Source organism: Bombus fervidus, chromosome 2 (assembly GCF_041682495.2).
Source record: "Bombus fervidus isolate BK054 chromosome 2, iyBomFerv1, whole genome shotgun sequence".
NCBI classification, from domain to species: Eukaryota; Metazoa; Arthropoda; class Insecta; order Hymenoptera; family Apidae; genus Bombus; species Bombus fervidus.
In genome coordinates, this window is record NC_091518.1 from 13,577,352 (window position 1) to 13,598,888 (window position 21,537).

At 44.8% G+C, this 21,537-nt stretch overlaps 1 protein-coding gene across 3 annotated transcripts in view; it reads right to left on the reverse strand.

The window, feature by feature from the left end:
* Positions 1 to 21,537, reverse strand: part of Pdk1 (Phosphoinositide-dependent kinase 1) — a 407,223-nt gene that overhangs the window by 24,589 nt on the left and 361,097 nt on the right. Inside the window, exon 1 of one of the 3 annotated variants that reach the window (XM_072022066.1) lies at positions 8,005 to 8,862. The exons of the other annotated variants lie outside the window; for them this stretch is intronic. Coding sequence (XP_071878167.1) covers positions 8,005 to 8,070 — 66 coding nt within the window. The 5' untranslated portion in view covers positions 8,071 to 8,862. Of the gene's footprint in view, positions 1 to 8,004; positions 8,863 to 21,537 lie in introns of those variants that run through there. 3 annotated transcript variants of the gene reach the window in all.

Sequence of the window (21,537 nt, forward strand, 5' to 3'; positions counted from 1 at the left end):
GTTGTACGAAAAATATGGTAAAAATCTTTGCGGCGGCGTAAATATTTTGTACGTTCGCGAAATAAATACCTCGATTAATGAGAGATCGAAGGCGAGTTCGCCTCGTTCGTTTCTTCCAGCTTCTTATCTCTCGGTTAACGAGCGAATCGACGATGCGTTGTCGATGCTGAACCGAGTTTCGGCTCAAAAAGTTCCGCCACGAACGAAAACAAGATTACGCAGCAACACTGTTTCGTCGAATCGCGCGAATGAAAATATTACGTGTTCGATGGCCGACCAACGGAGATTGCAGGTGAGATTGCCGGTGAATAAACGATCGCTAAATGAAAACAATCCTTGACTGACCATGCTAGGGTATCTCTGCTGACGCACTTCCAGCGTCGATACATCTTATCTGTGATCTCGTTCACACGTTTCCACCCAAGATCACGCACGTATCATTAAATCGAAGGTGAATCGCGATATTTTCCTTACGCGTGGCACACTTCGACGGTTGCAAAGTTCGAGCAACACTTCGATTAATTCGTTAAGTAGCCATCGAGGTGTATATCGCATTGCACGATGGTGTGGAGTAACAAGTACTTTGCATCGCAGTTGACGATCCAATGATTCTTTTGCACACGACGTTTCTCAAAAATAACAAGACGCACATCGAGCGAGTCGATTTCCTCGCTCGTTTCGCAATATTTGTTCATCTGCTTTTCGTATTTATCAGTTCATCTGCAGTTATTTTTGCCCACGCGAAGTTTAAATAACAATCGGTATTGATATCCATGCTCGGCAGTTGCTCGCTTGTTTTCACATCGATTTGCTTGTACAACAGAATCGCGGGTAATGGTCGAAATAACACACAGGCAAGCATATGAAAAAAAGGAAAGCTGTCCGCGCCATTCTCGGAACAACGGCAGATGCCTCGCATACCAGCAGAAATTCAACTTGCTTCTAACGTTATATTATGCCATAAACTGCGGTCTATATTATGCACACGCACAGGACGTGTATGCGAGCCGGCACGAACGAGAAAGGCGAATAACGACAATCGTAAACAATGCCCCCGGAAAGTCTGTAAACGAAACAGTGATCGAGTCCGCAGAGATGGCGTTCCTCTTGTGTTTTCCTAACGACGAGATTCGATCGACGGAATTCGTCCTACGCGAGAATGACTTCGAAGAGTTTTATTAACTCGACGCAAATGCCTTTGTAATGTCACGGAAAAAAGCTGTTATTGGAGGTATAAGTTTGCACATACATTTGATCGAAGCACATTTTCACTTCGATCTTTCTCGCAACGAGCGAAAGTGGAAAACGTCGGAGACAATAATAAATTTAAATATCAAATGACGCAACGCTCGATTTGTTTGTTTAATTCGTTATCGATGGTGTCACGAGGCAGTCACTTGTACCGTATGTACAATTCGTGGGCCGATTTGTCCACGATCACGCGAATGCCAACATAGCCGTTTATCGCTAGCCTCTAACGTAAAAAAGCGACAATGTGTCTTCGCGGCGTCTAAAGACAGGCTCGCTTTTGGTTCGCTGCCGACCGATTAAGTCCGACCAAATTTAAATACTCGCACGATCGTGAACGTTTTTTTCGGAACGATAAAACCACGTGCCGTTTTATCGGCAATCGTTATCAGTTTCGTTAACATTCTCCACAAATAGCGGGACTATTCGTTCACCGTCGGTCAACGTTGCTCGCCAACGTTGCGGAAAACGTTCGCACGGTTCGCGATAATTTCCCGCTACTGAATTTCCCTTTGGAACGTTTTCAGAAATCGGCGGAAACTTCGAAACGCTATACTCGTGATATCCGGAAGGAAATATTTATGCTGGCGACGTCGCTACGGATTGATAAGGATGCCGTGCGACTCCGAAACGAAATTCGCCGTTGCTCGATAACGTTGCTTACTTTTTGACGATCATAGAGATCGCGTCGCGCCGTACCTTGTCGCTTGGTCTCTTGTATGCATACGCGAACATACTCACACGGACGCACAATTGCCACGCTTACACACGCGAATGGACGATATCGCCAAATGTTTCTGTTCGTAATCCACGGCAACCACGCTGGAAGCCCGTCAAAACGTAATATCGGATTTCCATGTAACATTTTCCATTAGTCTGGCCAGTGTGCGACGTCAAGTCGGCAAACCTACTCATCAGGATTGGAGAGGTTATCGGGTAAAACCGCCTGGTACCTGGCAAAATCTCTGTAATTTCGACGACACCGTTAGACACCGTCCAAGAACGAGTCTGACCTTTGATAGTTGACGTTGCGCGCGTCTTTCGCTTTGTTCGTGTAAACTTCCATTCGGCGGCGGGCCGTCGAAGCGTCGAATAGTCGGAAATCTCGATATACTCGGGTTTCTAATCAGGCGTTTAATTTCCATCGAGGAAATCCTGATTGCCAATAAATTGATACTCTTTAAAATTGATATCCGCGTGCGTGGCGTTCTTCGATGCTCGCGAAATTACGCGATGAATCGATTAATGGCACGCGAATTATCGCATTGAAAGCATCACGGAGATTGCGATTTCTCATTAGAGACCTTGGATCGTTTGATATAAGGAGTGCGAGTGCGTTCCTTTCGATGCGAAAACTGGCTTTGTGTCGAGAGAAACCTGTTATTCGGTCGAATATTAGCTATGTGCATCGAATGACGTCGGAAAAAGTAACGAGCGTGGAAAACGGGAAGAGCGGCGAATCGTCTGAAAGTACGTGAGGAATTTAGCTTCTCCGGCAACGTTCGTCTCGTTGAAACGCCTCGTCACCGATGGAACAAAGATCGTTCACACCTCTGTTTCCCCTGTAAGCGGCCGCCGACGATTGTTCGTTGCTTTGTGTAACGACCGTTATTGGATTCCGGAAGAAAGTCGCAAGGAATAATCCGTTGGCACTCGTTTGTGTTTCGCGGTTAATACATTCACCATGGCAAGCATCCATCATTTCTAGCTTTCTACTACTTTTCAAAGTAATTAATCACACGGCCATTGTGCTCGCCCTTCTATCTTTTGCTCCTTCTCCCTTTGTCTTTCGCTCTCGCCCTTCTGCACCCACCAAGCTGATAACGCGTTATCGTAATCCAAGGGTGAGTCCACGTCGAACGCGCCCACGTATAAATACACGTCGATAGTATCACGGAAGTTCACTTGCCACGATCGATCGACCTTTCGTTCCTGGAAGTTGTTCGCTCTCTCTAGCGCACGCCCCCTATAAATTTATTTCGATGCGAAACGCGCGGGCCTCCTATTGCCAGCCGACTAAATGGCCGTCGGATAACGGACACTCGAGGAGCGCGTGTATCGCGAGCCTTTGCCATGGCCCGAGATACCAAAGCTTTTTCGCCGTCGATCGCATAGTACGCTCCAACGATTCGAGCCGCGGAATTCTCTCGCAAACGTCGATAGTAGGGATTGGTCAGTATTTAGGAGCAACGTGATATACGACAGGTCGAGACAATGGTCGCCTCGAGACTACCTTGTCTCGCCTCGTGAACCGTGCCTATGCAAAATACTAATACGATCGAATCTTTCTTTGCAGATCTGTAAAGTGGTCTACGTGAAATTTCACGATAGGGGTTCGTTTCTGATTTTATTATTCCAAGCCTGGTAAACTTATTGACGCGGCATAGACATTATTGTATAAATATATCTAACGTTTCACGTAACGGACAAGCCATTCTGATTTCTCGAGCAAGACGATTTAACATTTGCCGCTTATCCTCGATTCGTGTCCCATTTAAAAACGCCACGAGGAAAACACCGAGCGTATCGACAGTTTCGGTTAAATTTAGACGAGTGGACAAGTCACTTGGCAGCGTGGAATTGTTCCTTAATTATCCTACGATGAGAAGATGGTCGCGGAAGACGGACGAAACACAGGGCCTCTATTAAAAGCGGCAACAACGATGTAAATTAATCCAGATGCACGAAAAACGATGGCGCGCTGACTATATTTAGTTCGTCAAATGGAAGCCGTTGGAAATAGAACAAAAGCGGACCGCTTTGTTATTCTCGAGTGTCCGTGATCGTGTGCAACCACGTGGACGTCCCGTATAATAAAGTCGAATCGCTGAAAAATAGACGAACGGCGCGTGCAACCTTTTCAAACACCCCTAACGCCCTGTCTCTTTTCCTCTGTCCTGGAATTTACACAGTCTCGACCGGTTCACCGTGGATTATTTTTGGAACCGATTTTCCTCTTCGAGCGACGAGTCGCGATCGTGTCTTTTCTCGGCGTTCCTGCACGTCCTGTCTCGTTACGTTCGCGATAAAAATAGACCGTGTCGTTTCTACTTCTGTTTCTACCTTTCTCGTGTCAGTCACACGAGTCGATCGTGGAAATAAAGACGTGCTCGTTGTGATGCCCTTTGCCGATCCGACAGCACTGTATAATAAACAGCTAACTCGATAAATACAACGAGCGTTATCTATAATTTGACAACAGTTTGTAATTAGGTATTAACCGACGAAGAGTTATCAAGAAGCTTGCGCTAAGCTAGTTGGTGTGCGACACGTAACGAACGCAACACGGAAATGGAAATTCATAGGCGAGCTAGTTCGATAATTCAGGAAACAAATGTTCGTTCTTTCGCTTGTTTTCCGATATCGTATAGGAACGGCTCGTGTTCCCCGCTTTACGGCAATATCTAGCATAAATTACGCGCACCATGCACGCGTATCGTACGCTTAATGCTTGCAAGTAGGAGCGGACACACGTGCAGTGGACGCGCGGGGGTAGATGTTTGAACGTCGAGGGGATGGAGAAAGCTTTCCGGCGCCTATTCACGACGTTTGCTTGGCGCAAACGTTTGGTAACCTCGAGTAAACTTACGAATCGTCTTTATACCGCCTACGCATACTCTTACTATGAATTTAGCGGGCCACATCGCGATCCTGAATGAATTATGCATCCTTTTCACGAGGTGAGGTGAGCGGAAAATGTGAAACGACGTTACGACAGATATTTGCTATTATTTTATGATAGATTCGAGAATTTTTTCCTCGTGTACGAAACAGGGAGGTACAGACAATTTCCAACCAATTGAATTTTAACGATCTCCCAACACGTTATTCTGTAGCAAAAATTTGTGTTGATGGACGATGCAAAATTTCTCAAAGGATATTCGATCAAGCTTGACCTAATTCCTAAAAAGATCTGCAAACCAGCCGGTAGGTACCTAATTCAAGAACCATGAATGCGTATCTGTTCACGTTTCGTACAATTACAGTTACATAATTCTCGAGCTGTGTATATCCTTGACGCGCCGTGAATGATCGTTCGTAATATACTCGATGTTTAATTACGATAGTAATCGCGTGTCCGAGTTCGTTTTACATGGTTTCCAAAACAAGCTCGAATTCTTTGCTTCGAGATCGATGCTATCAGGGTATAGATTTAACAAAATAAGTCTAATCGCCAGGCAATTCGCGAATGATAAAACGTTCTTGAGCGTTGGTGTTACGAGTGGCTAGCAAATCCACCTGAAAACACAGCTGCGCGCATTCACACCTGCGAGACGTCGCGACTTTTTGTTAATTTCCAAATGAACGCGCACACGTGTAGCCTCGACCGTGGACGTAATCGGACCGAATGAAAGTGAAACAATTCCGAGCGTTCCATCAACGACGTAATCCACTGGAAACTGTGTACTTACTTTGAATGACGTCTGGTAAATAATTGTCTACGATGTTTACGTAAATGAGTTGAATAATGCCATTCAACACAATGAATCTACGTAAAACCTACTACTATATGGTATCTCTGTTTGAATTTGTTTGTAGCGTACTGTCGTAACGTTCATTGGACACTTAAATTAAAAACTTAAATTATTAGAAAAACTTAAAAATTAATTATTCGAATTCTACGAATAATTTTATTCGTCAAGAGTCTCGGATTTTCATCAATCATGCGATAGACGCAACGAAACACCGAGGTTTTCTCGCGTGCCGTTACATAATCTAACATCTTAATTTCTCGATTAAGAGTCTTCTTTGTGTAACATTGCTGTTAGTGTTTTTCTCGATCGCTGCGACGATTAACGGCGTATTGCTATGTTCGGCGTAATCGTCGATCGATCAACGATATCGCGTGAGCCGTAGTTTACGTTGACAACGCAACGATGAGTCGAATAACCACGTTTCAAAGACGCAATAATTCATAGAACGACTCCCTTCTCACAAAACTACATTATTATTATTATTTTTCCTTACTGCGCGGCGCCATTCTTTAATATTAGGCTCGGAAAGAAGAATTCGGATGAAGATCTCGTATAATTATACGTATTTTTCTAAAGTACTTACGTATTCAAAATGCCTAATAAACATCGGTAATTATATTGTTCGCACGGATAGACGACGATTTCCAGTAATTAGAAGCGCTGTCAACGCATATTCTTAATAACCGTCATCTCGTTGGCCTTGAAAGACGAAGATCGTCGTAATTGTCAGCCGGATAGCTTACGATCGGCGATTATCGCGGGATATTAAGCGGCGCCTAATAAAATTCGCCGCTGGTGGTCATCGTTGAGATGATCATCGCTTGTTTCGCGCTTCGTTCGATCGGAAAAACAACGCGTCCGCGGAAAGTTAAATGGAGGGAATACGTGAAATGGCAGGGTAATCGTAAAAGCTGCGAATCGATCAACGTAACGTCTGGCTCGTGTAACGTCGCGTCGCTGCGTCACGGGACCGAAATTCGAGAATGGATCTGGTGCGTCTATATTTGCGAGACTTGCTGCCGATTACCATTGCTCGTCAGAATATACTTGTCTACGTTAGCCGTGACGTCACGTGGCAGCTCGTCACGTGAAGAAACGACACGCGGCTGATTTATTCGGCTACGTTGTATATCACGCATCGGGCCGTGTGCCAATGACAAAAGAGGAAGAGATCGTGCGTGTGTTACCGGTTTCGGAGTTGTTCACGAACGACTTTGGGCGCCACGTATATCCTCGAGAATCAATTAAGCGTAAAATCCATCGGAGCCACGCGCTGATTCCACGAATAACTATCAACGATATTTGTTTGCTGATAATGAGTTGGTTAAATAGATAAAGGTTACAGGAATAAAGTAAGCAAGTAAAAGTAGTAAGACACTTAGATTTTGTGACCGATAACAAACAACGTGGATTTGATTTAACCGTAATTCTAAATTACAGCAGGGCAATAGGCAAAATATATACATTTCAGGTGTTCCCGTTATTTTATCGAGCTTTCAAGAAATATCGTATCTCCGAGATTAATGGCAGCGAGTCTTTGCTTGTCGTGTTTTATTGTTTATCATCGTATCGATGCTTTAGATTTCAGTGCAATCACGTGTTACGTACGATCGAATTAACTTCATTTGCGCCAGTTAAAGGTTAATCCGATGCCTCGTGAGGAAGTAAACCGACTAATTCAGTTCGACGTCCCTTCGTATCAACATTGCTGCACTAACGCAAAGCCTATCTTTGCTAATCTACTAACTATCGTCGCAGTAGAAAAGTTGAACTATGAATTTTACGATGTTGCTTTCAAGATATTGAACGGGCTTTCTATTGCTGCCGTGAAAAAACAGTTAAACACAGCGGATTAAATACAAAGTTCCAGACGGATTGTTTAGACTGCACAGCCTGAATCTTTCTCATTGTTTCGCATGTTAGGATTATATGCGAGTGTTGCGTCATTGGAGCAGCATCACGCGAAGAAAAGACACGCGTCATTCGTTTGCCGATGTACATTAGTAACTCGGCCAATTGCCAACGGTCGAGAAAGAGGATACATATATGGACGTATGTATATCTGCGTTCCTTCGCTATGTCATGCCAAGGAACGCGAACAAACAGAGGAAATGTTCGAAGAGGGCAATAAAAATGAATCAATTGTCCGTTTCGAAGTTGGGTCGTTGGATAAATCAGTTGAGGTCCCGCCGAAAATTCTAGAAAGAATCTTCGGATTTTATGCAGGAAGCTTCTTAAAATTTCATTCTTTTGCACAGAATTTTGAAGAATGTTCGCTTACCGAGATCAGTCTTCTGGTTATCCTTAAGAAATGCGAAGTTACGCTATGTTGTTTTCTGCAGGACATCGTTTCAGGGTCGTGGATAGCGCGAGTCCTTTTGACGTTGATCCTTGATATTTTTTCGACGACGACACCTCGAATCTCGTCACATCGTACACTTTGTCCTACACTATGTAGATTGCCATCAACGACACGAGTCACCGTAAATTCGCTTGTTCGCAAAGACTAAACGCGAAGAGAGAGAGAGCTCGTTGTTCCGCTCGACGTTTTGTCGCGAAAGTGGTTCAAAACTCTGTAATTACGATACAGCGGCGGAAGAGTTGGCGACTACCCAGTGTCCGATTTTCAAAGTATAGAGAAGTTTCCAACACTGCGACAAATTACCGCGACACGGGGAAGAGTCTTTGTCTTAACCGGCAGCCGGATTTGCCAAAAATTGTTTCCGCGATCGTAACGGAAGGAAAAAGACTGACTTCGTAGCACATTCTCGGAATTAAATATACACGCGACATTTCAACTGGAAGCCTACGTCACAATGAACGGCGTCATCATTGCGGTGGTCATAAACGACTTTATTCTTTCCCTTTTATTCGACTCATAATTCTCAGGTGATTCGATACGCGTCAAGGAATTATTTCCCCCCCGGGCGGAGGAGTGACTGACGAAGGTCTCGCGACGTAACGATAAATGGGAACAGAAATTAAGTTCACCGCGAACGAGCGAATGATGGTCGATAACGGCGATCGGTCTTCGCCCCCCGTGAACGTTCAACGTGCGCTCACAAAGTAGCCGTTTTGCGCGACAATGAGAGCGTCCAGCGTAGAAAATAAACGGAGAATCGAAGGAGAAGGAGAAGAGAAACCAACCAGCTCTATAAATGTTTACGAGCGTGTGATACGACCACTCGTAGGCGAACGAACTGCAGCTATGCCGGTGGCCGCGATCGCGTATATGCGTTTCGTTTCACACGCACACCATCTCGTCTCATTTATGTCGCGATCGTTGCGACGTATTTTGTGACGACACCGATCGTCACGGATGCAAATACGTCAACGCATTACGTTCGGCTACAAATCCGCCCGTGAAAATTATTATCGGCGACGGCTACCATACTTTGATGCACGTCAGATTTTACTGTGGGCGGATGCTTCCGATTACACAGCCGCGTTCCGTCCATTGACGATACTATTGACGTATCTTTCTGCGAATTACGACATTCGCCCGCAATGATCACGAAAATTCCACGTGAAATTATACTCGTACACGCGTCGAGCGAAATTTCGAGTAGATTGCGCTCGATCGTTCTTGGATTGTTCGTTGCTGCCTGGCACAGACAAGTACCAGATTGTTTATTGGCCTACGAGCAGCGTCAATTCGTTTTACGCGACTATATGTCGACGTATCGGAGGGAGCGCGGGGCGCGTACGGAGAGATGCAAATTTTTGGTAGCTGCCAAGGTTGTTGCGTGGCTCGTGAAGTCGCAAGGTACGAACGCGACGAGTAACTGACGGTTCAAGGGGAACAGCAAGCTGCATGAACATTCTTATCGCTAGGTAACATCCCGGCCACTACAGCGATATGATTTCCGTGATAATGAAACGCAAAAAATATTCGGATGGTAAGCCCTTCGATAAATATTGAATGCGCCCATTACATTTGTTCAACATCACGATTCAACGTATATCGATAAAAAAAAAACGTCAAATTCGAGGCAGCGCGCGTCGACCAAGCGCCTTATTACCGCGGAATTACGAGTTGCAATCTTTTTGGCACGCTGGACGTTCTTGTCCCAAGCAACGTCTAACTTTATCTTTCGATCGTGGCGTTCAGCCTTAGCAAAAATGTTTTCGCGCAAGATTGACAGAAGGTAGTTGAGAACTGAAAGCAGAGAAACGATTTAAAATGCATAATCGCACGGTATGATATCGACCAAACGCTACTTTGACCGCGTTATCGCGTGGATCAACGCTGACAGACAGCGTCTGGTTGCTTTTTCAGCTTTGTAGCACACGTTTCGTTTCGATCAAAAACTTTTAATCGTCGAAGAATTCGATCACCGTACCGAGATGGAAGTCGAAGGAAAACCTTGTGGGCTGAAAGTATTATCGCCAAGAGTTACGCGCTTTAGTAGGCGAACCAACGTGACCAGGGTGGGTGTCGTAGCTCGTCGCGAAAACAGTGAGACAGCAACTCGGTTTAATCAACATTCTACATCATTCACACACAAGGCACGTTTAATGCGGCCTGAAATTGCTGCGTTACACAGCGAAATCGATTCTTTCTGGATGCAACAAAGTCGACGGGATTAATTAGCAATTTCGCGCCATTCGGAGAGTGGATCGCTAAAAAATGGCCACGGCGTCACGGTGCATCGTATCGAATCTGGTAACCTCGACGTGTTCTACGGGTGGTCGTGAATTATACACAGTTTCCTCCTTATCTCCTTTTCTCTTCTTATTTGGTATTTTTTTCTCTTTTCTATCGGCTTTAATGTTTTTACGCCAGCGTTCGATTTCAATATTGTTTCGATCGATCTGTGTGTTCGAATCGAGGCGGCTCGGGACAGAATGCACAGGCTGCGAGCGCGCGAAAAATAGCCACAGCGTGAGCAAGCTCGCGTTCTCCGCCACGAGAAAGGGCCGCGATTCCGCGCGGCCGGAATGCGCTGAGAAATTCTGTGTCACCGTGCAGGAATGCAGCTGCGCTCAGACGGTGGATAAAGAGATAAGAGAGGCTGGAGAGAGAGACTGTTTCAAGCTCCCAACTGCTCGCGCGTTAAATCAGACGGCGATTAATGTTTCTTAATTAAACGAGATAAAAGGGAGATCCAGCGATTTTCGTTGATACAGATCGAGTCTGTAGATTTAATCTGATAATCCAAAAATAGAAATTCCACGCCGTTCGACTCGTATCGACTCGATTAGCCGTTTTCATTGTCTTTCCACGTACGTACGTACGTATATTGTACGTATTATCAACGTGGACAAATAACGAGAAAAAATATAATGTCTTGACGGTTGCTATCGTATCAGCTACCGAACCTTTTAAAAATTTGCAATGTTGCAGGCCAATTTACGTAAGATGTACGAATAAGGTACAAAGATATCGAAGCTATAATAAATCTGTTAAATGGTCCCACCTATCCAGGATCCAGAGTTCCCCTTCACCCTGGCCAATGCTGTCGTCCTTTCGCGTAGCCTGGCATCGACTGCCGAACGGCGTGAGTGTACCGAGAGCGGCCGCTATATTTATCTTCGGAAAAGTCACTCTGTCAAGTCGAGTAAGGTGTCACGAGTATAGTAGCCGGTGCACCGGGAGCGCCGGATAAATCCGGTTCGACGCCAGAAGACGACATGGCATAAACATAGACGAGACAAACGTCGAAAAGCGTTGCTCACACCGGCCCCAATGACCGACATCCAGAAGCAGCCCAGCTGGCCGATACCGCCTCTCAAGGGGTGACAGATGGCCAACTGCTCGAGTGACTCGACTATTAGCTTCAACTATGCCTTTGATATTAGCCTCGCTAGCCAAATCCTCGTTGTAAATAGGAGAAGTAGAGAAAAGATAGGCGCTGGCTACTAAGTCGCATATTTGGGTGAAAGTTAAATCTTATTGTAGCGATACTTTCTGCATTTATTTACGTTCGAGAGTAGATTCTCTTCCAACAGAGATTGATATACCAATATTGTGAGAGTATTTATAGAAAAGGACGATTATTTTCTAACCAGTGTAGTCTATAATTATTTTCCTTCTATCTTGTTAGCTACTTGCTGCGCGTTTTTCTACCACGATCGCAAAATGAACGAGTAAATCCTGTTCTAGTCGGAGACTCCAGCTGAGAACGGTTTTCCTCGAGCGGCCAAGCCAGTTGGAGCAATTCGCAGCCGCGACAGTGATTTTTTCCTTACCGGTGGGTTCGTGTGAATGGGACTTAACAGTGTTCGTCGACTCGTCAACCAGTGGGGGAAAAAGAGTAAAGATAGTATCACGGGTACATCTCTCGAGTTAGTTTCGCGATGCTAAGAGAGTTAGGTCGGTTATTTCCGTCATCTCTCGCGGGGTTCACGACCTGCGGCCTGAACGTCGTGCCCTGACGTAACAGATCTCGTCGCGCCTGCCAGGTGAACGCGCGAACTGGAAAAAGTCACGCAGTCGCGTGATTCTGTTATCTTCGTTGAGAAACCAAGTTTCCAATAAATTAATGGACTTCAAACTAAGATACAGAAGTAGCTCTACGTTTAGATTTTAACAAAAAATAGGTCGTTTGTTTTTTTTTTTTTTTAATTAAACACCAATCTTGCATTCTGGCGTCAAAGTTGAGAAGCTTGGGCAAAGCTCCGAGAAAGCGTAATCAATTTTGACAGGTATTTCTACGAATCCGGCAACTGCAGAAAGGAGCTCGAGCAGGCGCCAGGCAGAACGATAATTAATACATCGTGCGCTCGGCGGAGTGACGTACAGTCTTCGGAGATAATCCTTATTATCCGGGAATTTCTTTGAAGGGAACATCAGTGGCGCTGGAATCCGCGTCCCGGCGTAAGCAGCATAACAATCGCGATACGTAACGCTGGTACAAACGGCTCCGGAGAACGCAACGACGCAGCAGGCATCCGAACATTTCCTGCTAGCCTGCTGGAGTAAACATACCTCGAGGGTTCTCCTCGCTGGAATTTATCTGGATACCTGTTGAACACGTAAGATGAATCGCTACGCGCTTTCCCGACTTTCGCCCGGTTTCTCAGTTAATTATCGGCCGTCAACGTACCGTCCTCATTGTTAGCCGATCCTGTGACTTCGGTCGCTCTCGAAACCGAACGGTATTCGCGATTAGCGCGTGTCTCGCCTCGACCCATCCATCGATCCGCCACTCTCTTTCGCGCGGTTACGTATCGTCTTGCCTCGTCTTGAAACGAGGACGCGCAGAGCTTCGTCCTTCCATTCGTATTATCGGTGTGGTATCTCGGATACGAAGGCTCGTTGAAGATGGTTTTGACGAGGCCTGATCTGGACTTTGAAGATGTATACGCGCGTTATTTAGAGCACGCTCGTTAATCTTTTGAGGGCCAGGTTTTAACTCGTACGATTAAATCTCTGAACTAGATTCTCGTTGCCTCGACTAAGGGCAAGTTGTACGAAAGGAGAGATAGACATCGGCTTGAATATAGTTATGACAGTATGCTCGGTAGGAAAATTGGATAGCTACTACGAGCACGAAAGCGAGTTTCTTTACGAGGGAAGCGACAAGGGTAGTGAAAAATTTTCATTAGTGAAAATGTAGAAGATATGGTACGTACCTATGTACGCGCACCATACCGGAACGTTTCAAGACACCTCCGATAATATATATACGTTCGATCTGAACGCTTCGCTGGAAATACCTTCGAAGGAATTTTCATTCACAATTTCGATAACCACAGAGCATCGATGGGGCTGCCAGCCACGTTGCATCCTCGACATCGCGATTCCATAAACACGCACGATATTGCCGCGGGAAACCCGTGCGGCGACGTTTCCCCTCGTTTCTAAGCATCGATGGAGAAACGACTTACCAGTGGTCGCCTCTGGGCCGCGAATTTCCCGCATTCCAGCGTTCGTTCTGGGCCGTTGTCGAAGCCGTTGTCTTCGACAGGAATTCCGGCGGGGGATCGACGCTACCTGCGGCGCAACTGGCAGCTAAGTGGTTAAATTAAATCCACCGACTTGTCGTTGAGCCGGAAAGTGGATAACTTCGCCAGGGTTTTTCTCCCGTCAAATCGGAGTTGTTTTATCGCAGGAAAAGTTTCTAGCGTCGAAGTGATATTTTTACGATTGTTTAAACAGCGTATTGGTTCCGCGTGATTAGTTAAATTGTTATATCAGTTCAACGAATTTATTATAGTTCGTGCAGTCCCTTGTTTCCTAAAATAGATCTAATACTATTTTCCAGTATCACAATACCGATACTCGATGCATCATGGACGTTGACATGGATTTTTTACGAGAACCGATAACTCTTGGTAACCACGAACCGCATACACGTTCGTTGTTCTCCGTTATTCAGTGAAAATATTTTTTCCTATTTGTTACGCGTGATTGTGGATACGTTTATGGTATTTTTTACTCACCGCGTGCATCGTAACGATCGTTCGATTTAGCCTTTCAATTATGGACGGTGTCGTTTTATGGCATTCCTGTGTCGCGCAATTACTTGGATTCAGAGTTAATCAACACGCTGCGTAAACCCAACCTCCAGTCTAGCTTTGCACCATTACGCTATCGAAAAAATTCGATCATACCGTTATCGTTGCAGTTACCACTCTGTCACTGTTTTTTACGATACGACGTTGCTATTGTTTCGACCAGGGGGTTATAGTCAACGAAATCGACACCGATGAGAATGATTAAGTACTCGATTACTCGAACGTATCTTGATAAATACTCGAGTATATTACGCGGTTTTCCTTATCTCTGATGTTTTATACAAATGAACGCTAGAACTCGACGAGGAGATCGCTTGACGAGAAAACGCCGGCTAAGAAATACCGTTTCTCTTCTGGCCACTATCTATTATGTCTAATTGAGTTTCGATTTTACGATATCCGTGATGATGCGAATCTACGAAACACGAAGTGCACACGCGGTCACGTATAATTAGTGACGCAAATATAGAGGCAGAAATAGCCGTGCATACGTTCGCGTTAGATGAGACACGGCCACAGCGTACGTTGTTGTCACATAAATCAGTTCTTCGGATAGCGTCGCTCATATCCTATAACCCAGAAGTTTGAGTTTTTTCTTTTTTCAGACTTCCGAGTTAAATGCGAAACGTATAGGTAAGGTGTTTTTGAGAGCGGAGCTTTCAGAGTATATACCTCGTGCAGATGTTCCCAACGTTTTACAGTTCTTAAAACGCGTCGACTCGAGCAGAAGGTTTCTACCGTCGATGAATTACATACACAACTTGTCGCTGGAAAAAGCAAACACCGTTTATCTGCTGCTCGCGATCCGTAACTGGAAAACGGAGTACCTAAAGACTGAGATATATAGAAACTCGCGTTGAGAGAGATCGTATACGTTTTCGGTAGTATGTTACGTCCAGAATTTCCTAAACTCGTGGAATTCGTCCACGACGAAAAACTAGTCGCGTAATGGTACATTTGTCCGGGCTAAGGCGCGACAGGTGCCCGCGTTATGCTCATTTACGATAATTTATCGGTGTTGCAAGAAGATCGCCGTGTTTCATAACGCCACAAAACCCATGGAGCTTCACGCTCGTGAGCGATTGCATGCGCGCGTTATAAACACATCTGACCGTTTTTCTACGGAATCCGAAGTTAGCGGTCCCCATGCGCGTCAATGTCCACACAATTGTACGCGATATGACACCTTGATGCTTCAGCGATCGTTTGCAAACCGAAGGATTTCAATTTTTCCAAGAGAGCTTTTTCGGCTGCCTTTCGTCCCTCTTCCTTTCTCCATTTCGCTATTCTCTTTATTTCTTTTAGCCTTGTTCTTCCCTTTTCCTTTTCCACATACCTGTATTATCTATACAAAAAGTGCACGACCATCACTGTCCTTTCGTTCTGCTGAGAAGTAACAAAAAGGGACTTGGTGTAAGTCTGGCTCTCAGGTACAGCGTCGACCTCAGCAAAACACATCCGCTTTATCAGTTCATCGATTTTCCGCGCAAGAACTTTCGACTCGGACTTTTGCGGATATCGTCGAAGTGAAATCGCGTTGCGTATGGTTAGTATTTGAACGAGGGTGGTTACACAGCGTCGGCAAAAAATTGTCAGAGATAGACAAGAAAGTTCGACATCGGTGCGTTGCTCGCAGCTTGTCGTACAGCTATTCGAGCGTCCAGCTAACTAGCTCGTTTCAAAACGGCCAACTGTCGTATCCTTGATGTATAACGTCATCTGCTGATGTCTTGCTACAGAGCCTCTAGGATATCTATTCTTCTTATGGTCACATGTCGTCAACTCGTTAATTGCGTCGACAGCCTCGTGCCGACATAATACCGACAACGGTGTACCAATTACTACTACATCGATCATATGATCTACCGAATCTTTCGTTCCTTCTGTAACCGATCTAGTTTCCCTTCTGTTCGCGGATTTCTTCTCCGTCTCAAGGCTCTATCATTACAGTGGATGAGTGTTCTGAATGTGAATTGAATGTGTCAAAGCAAACAGATATGTATATAGACGTTTATGAGTATGTATCTTAGTTTTCAGATGTTCCATTGATCAGAACACGTATCCACTGTAACCATAGTCTAACTGTAACAAGCGAATACCTATCGCTTGCGAGAAATCACTTCCATAGAAGAAGGACATGTTTTCTCGCCATGAACGTTCGCGGATTCGCATCGATGGTGTTCGGGAAACTGGTACAGGGCTACAGTCGCGAACCATGTTGCCTCTGTAAGCCGCATCCGGTACAGGAGAACGTTTCTGTCGCAGGCTCGTTCCAGATAAATAACACCAACAACCACGGTGGTTTCTCATACTTAGATAAATCAGTCTGGACGCTGGCGAGACGCTCTTACTGAAATCTAACACGCGGACGAGCGTCACTCTCGCACGAGCCCGTCAGCTTTTGCTGCTTTTTCCTATTCTATGACGAGACCGAAGTACGTTAAACCCGACGTTACACTGGACAGCATGAAATGCTACCATTTTACGTCCCCTACCGTCTAATCGTTTTTTACGAGGTATTCTGTTTTGCTCGGTTACTTTGCAAGCCCGACTCTCGGTCACACAGCGGTCGTTGTACAGTTAGGGCACGTGACGTCGCTGCTTTTACCTAGCTCGTTGCACAACGACATTCTAATTTTACACAGGGCTGATTGTATTATCGTACTGTCGGCTTATTCTAACCTTTGTCAATCGGCTGGTTTTCCACTTAATAACCGACTTGAAGTTGAAAAAATTTCCTTTTCTCTGGTACCAGTTTACAGGTTTCCCTGGTTTGTGGTTTTCAGAGGTTATTACTCGCATAGATTGTTCGAGTTTCGGAATTTCCGGTCGCTAAGTGGATAGTTAGCAGTTTTAGATTTCTGATTGATTATACTTTTGTCTGTGCTCTGATGAATATTGAGCTATTTACGCGAATACGATAAACGCGTAAGGTAAACAGGTTCCGTTAAACATAGGTGTCAAGAATTTTAGTTTTAGCGAACAATGATTGAGTAGCCTGTTTCTATCTTTTTATCCCTTTCATTTTTATCCCATTTGCACAGAAACATAGCTGGTTACACGATTAAACTATATGTTTTATCTAAATGACATTTTGTGACCTGATAATTTGGATTTAATCGACCGTAAATCAATTTCGTTGTCCAGAATTTTCAAATTTTTCAGTTTCTCCATTTCATTATATACTATAAAAAATTTCCAGTATCTAATAAAAAAAATTCAGACCAGATTATTGTATAATATATAACGCCCAATTAATTATGACGTAATAAATCTTTGCAACTTTCAGAACATTTTTAATTTCTATATCTATTTTTCTCCATTGCATTATGGAGCTAATGCCCGTTAGATAATTAACGATAATAATAAAAAATTCAATGAAATGTACACTCAAAGAAACGAAAATATAAACTTTCTATACTTTTACGAAATTTTACGGTTTGCCAAGTAAGAAATGGTGATAGCACAAAATCGAGGGAATTTAGAGCAAAAATTTAAAAAATTCAGAAAATGATTACCAAAGAAAAGAAAAGTAAATCGCGCCCCGTCAGATCGCAAGTCGTGTTCCGCCAAGAATTTCAGGAGAACGTAATACGATATCGATCAAGCAGTTCGAAAATCGTCTTTTTCTTTATCGCAGTTGCGCAAATAGCGGCCATGGTTGGAGTATTCAAGGTGGAATCGAAGATTTGCCGGGCAATACCATTCGTTGCGTTTTCCTCGAGCTGTTCCTATTTTGCGTTGCGGTCGCGGTCGGGTTATACAGCCGGCTCTCGATACACCGTGTATTACTAAGATATATAGGACTTTTATCGACTATTACCGATGCCGGCAGCAGGAATACGCGGCGGTTCTGCATTTTAATACGCCGGTGTATTTCCGACGACGCGATGCGACGCGTGAATGCTCGTTGCAAGGAAACTGGTTTTCCAGCGACGAATGCTCGAGAAAGGAGCCGTGAAAGCCGACAAATTTTCGAACGGTTTTGAACAATCTGCAACCAAAGTCGTGCAGATTAAGAGAAAGTTTCCCTTGTTTTTTGCTTGCCATTTACGTACGAATTACTTTTGTCGGGAATAATTAAGCGTATAGGTACTTTGAAAGTTCAGCGAGAAAGCTTCGTAAGAAATTGAAGAGACACGCGGCCGCGTGCTTTGTATCGACATTTATCAATTATATTTATAGATTCTGGAACACGTTATCGTGTGAAAAGAGAGTAAAGGGTATACCATCGAGGTGGCATCAAATACGCTCGTGGAAATCGGGCCGGAGGAGGGCAAGGGGAAACTCCTGGTGGAAACGCGACGTCCACGGACCCGTTCCTTGGCTGCTCGATCGTTGGCCTCGAATAACTGTCAGGGAATGCCGCAAAAGGCCCGCGGGCATTCCGTACGAGCACCACGGCAGAACAGATGTAGGCCCGGTAATTATTTGCATCGATTTCGGATGAAAGAGCCATTAGACTTCTTCCTCTCGTTCATTTTTCCATTAACTTCGATGTTAATTACGCTCGGTTGTTGTTTGGTACACGGCATCGTTTCCGAACGATTTAGCCTGGGCCAAAAGCGTAATGCAGAAACAACCTAAGGTGTTTTTCCAATGCATTCGCTACAGTAGACGTTTTTTTACTCGGTCGTACACTTCACTTTGTTTGTTGATTTTGGCGAAGTGCGAACAAGTGGCGAAGAAACACTCAACCTGCCAAAACTCGCATCCTGTCAGTCGCCAACTTGCTAACGGCAAGCTATCAAGCGTTTCTATTATTTAGTAGAATTATAATAATAGAAATATAGTAGAAATATAATAAAATAGTAGTAAAACGTAGAAGGAGGAGCGGACGTTTTTGGAATTCGATACGATCGAAAAACTCGCAGTAATAAGGAGACAAAGCTATCGAAAAAGGTGTAAAAGTTTATCGCTACGTACATTACTACATGATTTTCAATTTATTTGAAAAAGATAGGCGTGCACTGTACTCCACGCGCGCTACTCAGTTGGAACACGCTTCTAACTACGAAATAAATGGTTTAGTTTGGCGGAGCATTTTCACGAGTGACAACTTGATGCACGGGGCCAGTAAGGTTAGACCAATTGGAGTTCGATTAGGGCTGGCCAGGTAGGCGAGCGGACGCGCGTGTAGCCGGCGAGAAGCGTATCGCTTCCGCGTTCCAGCAATTAAAATATTGCATGGCACGGTGGCAGGATCAGCAGAAAAGAAGAAACCGACGCCTGCGGATCTTGTTACCGGAGCCGCGTGTGAGCACGCTCTCGGCATTTGCGTTTCTCGAGCCACGCGTCGCGATCCATCGCGACGACCTCGATTCCTCGAAAAACGTTGACCGACGATGTTACGTCAGGGCGAGCGTCGTTTGCACCGTGCAATTAGTGCGGGGCTGGAGCGTGAAAAACCGCGCGCACGAACACGCTGGTACGCGTGCACCTGGTCGCCTGCTAATTGACACGAATAGCACGGATTGTTCATCGAGGACGACGTTCCTCCTTCGAGTAGCAACTGGCCGGATTATCCGCTTGTAAACCCCGTTCAGGTAAACGATGAATAGCCAGAGACGTCGGATTTATTGCTCATTGAAACCCGGATTGAAACACCGACTTCGTGGTTCCTGTGGCATTTGCTTCGTATTTACGTAGAGCGCTCTATTGACCCGGCCTAATGTTATTTGTTTCTGTTGGTCCTTGGAATACCGATGGAATATTCTTCTGGTTTAATATCCTCGTCAACTACCTACGTTCTAACTACGACATTTGTGTATACAATAGAATCCTTGTAACGTTTGTACTATAAACAGGTTACCTGACTCTCTTAATGAACCACCCAACTAAGCTCCTACGTAGCTAAACTTCAACAAAATTTGTCATAATAATCTAGGTATTAAAGGGCAGAAAATCATTGGATAGAAGGTGCCACAAATCAAGAAATATTTCGCAGCTATTGTAAAAGATTCTATAGGGATTATAAAGAGATTTCGCCAAGTATATAGTATTGTAAAAGGGATGGTTCCGATAGAACGTATGCTGCTCGCGCAGCAATCCTCTGCTGAAGCAGCGATGTTTCATCAGGAGGGTGGCATGGCTCGTTACACGGCCGATATTATTTTTCTGGTTCGGTTGCGTGCTTCTTTCCTTTTACGTGTCGTTCGCGGAATATATACCTTTGCATTTTGATACTTCCTTCTTCCCTGCCAACGATCCAAATCGACTTTGTTATAAATAAGCTTACCTTGAATAAAAGCGATAACGACGGCTATTAATATCGTTGGAGGTGTGGACTGTCGTCATTCGCCGCGGGGCGTTTATTTCGTCGCTCGATAATAACGCACGGAGTAACAGTTGGTTATTGAGAATTTGCCGATTTCGACGATAATGTATCGAGGCCAGTACGGTAACTAGCTCGAATAATGGCCAGATGTCTCGTCCATGGAACGAGATTTGTAGCAGCTTGCTCCTTGTGCTCCGTGTCGAGGCGAGTAATGCTGCGAGCCTCGCGGCTACTGCCCGCCATCTCATTCGTTATGCGCATTTTACGCGCATGTTTTACTACGATGTGTAATTACCTTGATTATAAATAATTCCTACTTTTGCTGTTTACCTATCGACGTTTCGGTATATTCGGGTAAATTACCATTTTTCGCATTTTAGAATTTATGAGGAAGTTTCGTCTGCCCCGTTTACCTTTCGTTCTAACCAATTCAAAACGCACCAAATGCTATAGACAATTGAAGAGATTACAGTAATAAAGAAGTAGTTTAAAGTAGATTCCACTTTTCGGTAGTTTAAGCTCCTAAATCAATGAAATCAATAGAAACGCATTGAAACGCGTGTTGTATTGCCTCGTGGCAATAAATTTTCGCACTTCTGGATGTGAAAGCTATAGTTTCTTTCTGTTCCGACAGACACCATTAAAATACTCGTTCGCGATTCCACGATCATCCGACTCCTCGATCGCAACGGGGTCGTGCAGGCGCAGAAATTCCAAGGCCGATTCGCAAATGACGTTACACTCAACCAAGCATTTAAACTGGCGCACTGGAGACTGAGTCTCGTCTTCATCTCACGCGTATCCAAGTAAACGCGCGATCGGCACCTCGATCGGATCGACATTCGTCCGCGAGGCGTCACGAGGCCTCCGGATCGAAGCGTTCAAGAAAGGTTTTACCTTCCACGTCGTAGGCTCGCCCTCGAATTCCCGACCCGTTTTCGCTGGATCGCGGCAGTCTGAAAGTCACTCGATACCGCGCGCGTGGCGGACATTCGATCGAGCGGATAGGATTCGCGCCGTTTCCTCCGCTCGCTCCACCTATTGCGTAGATAGAACACGTTCTACTAACACGGG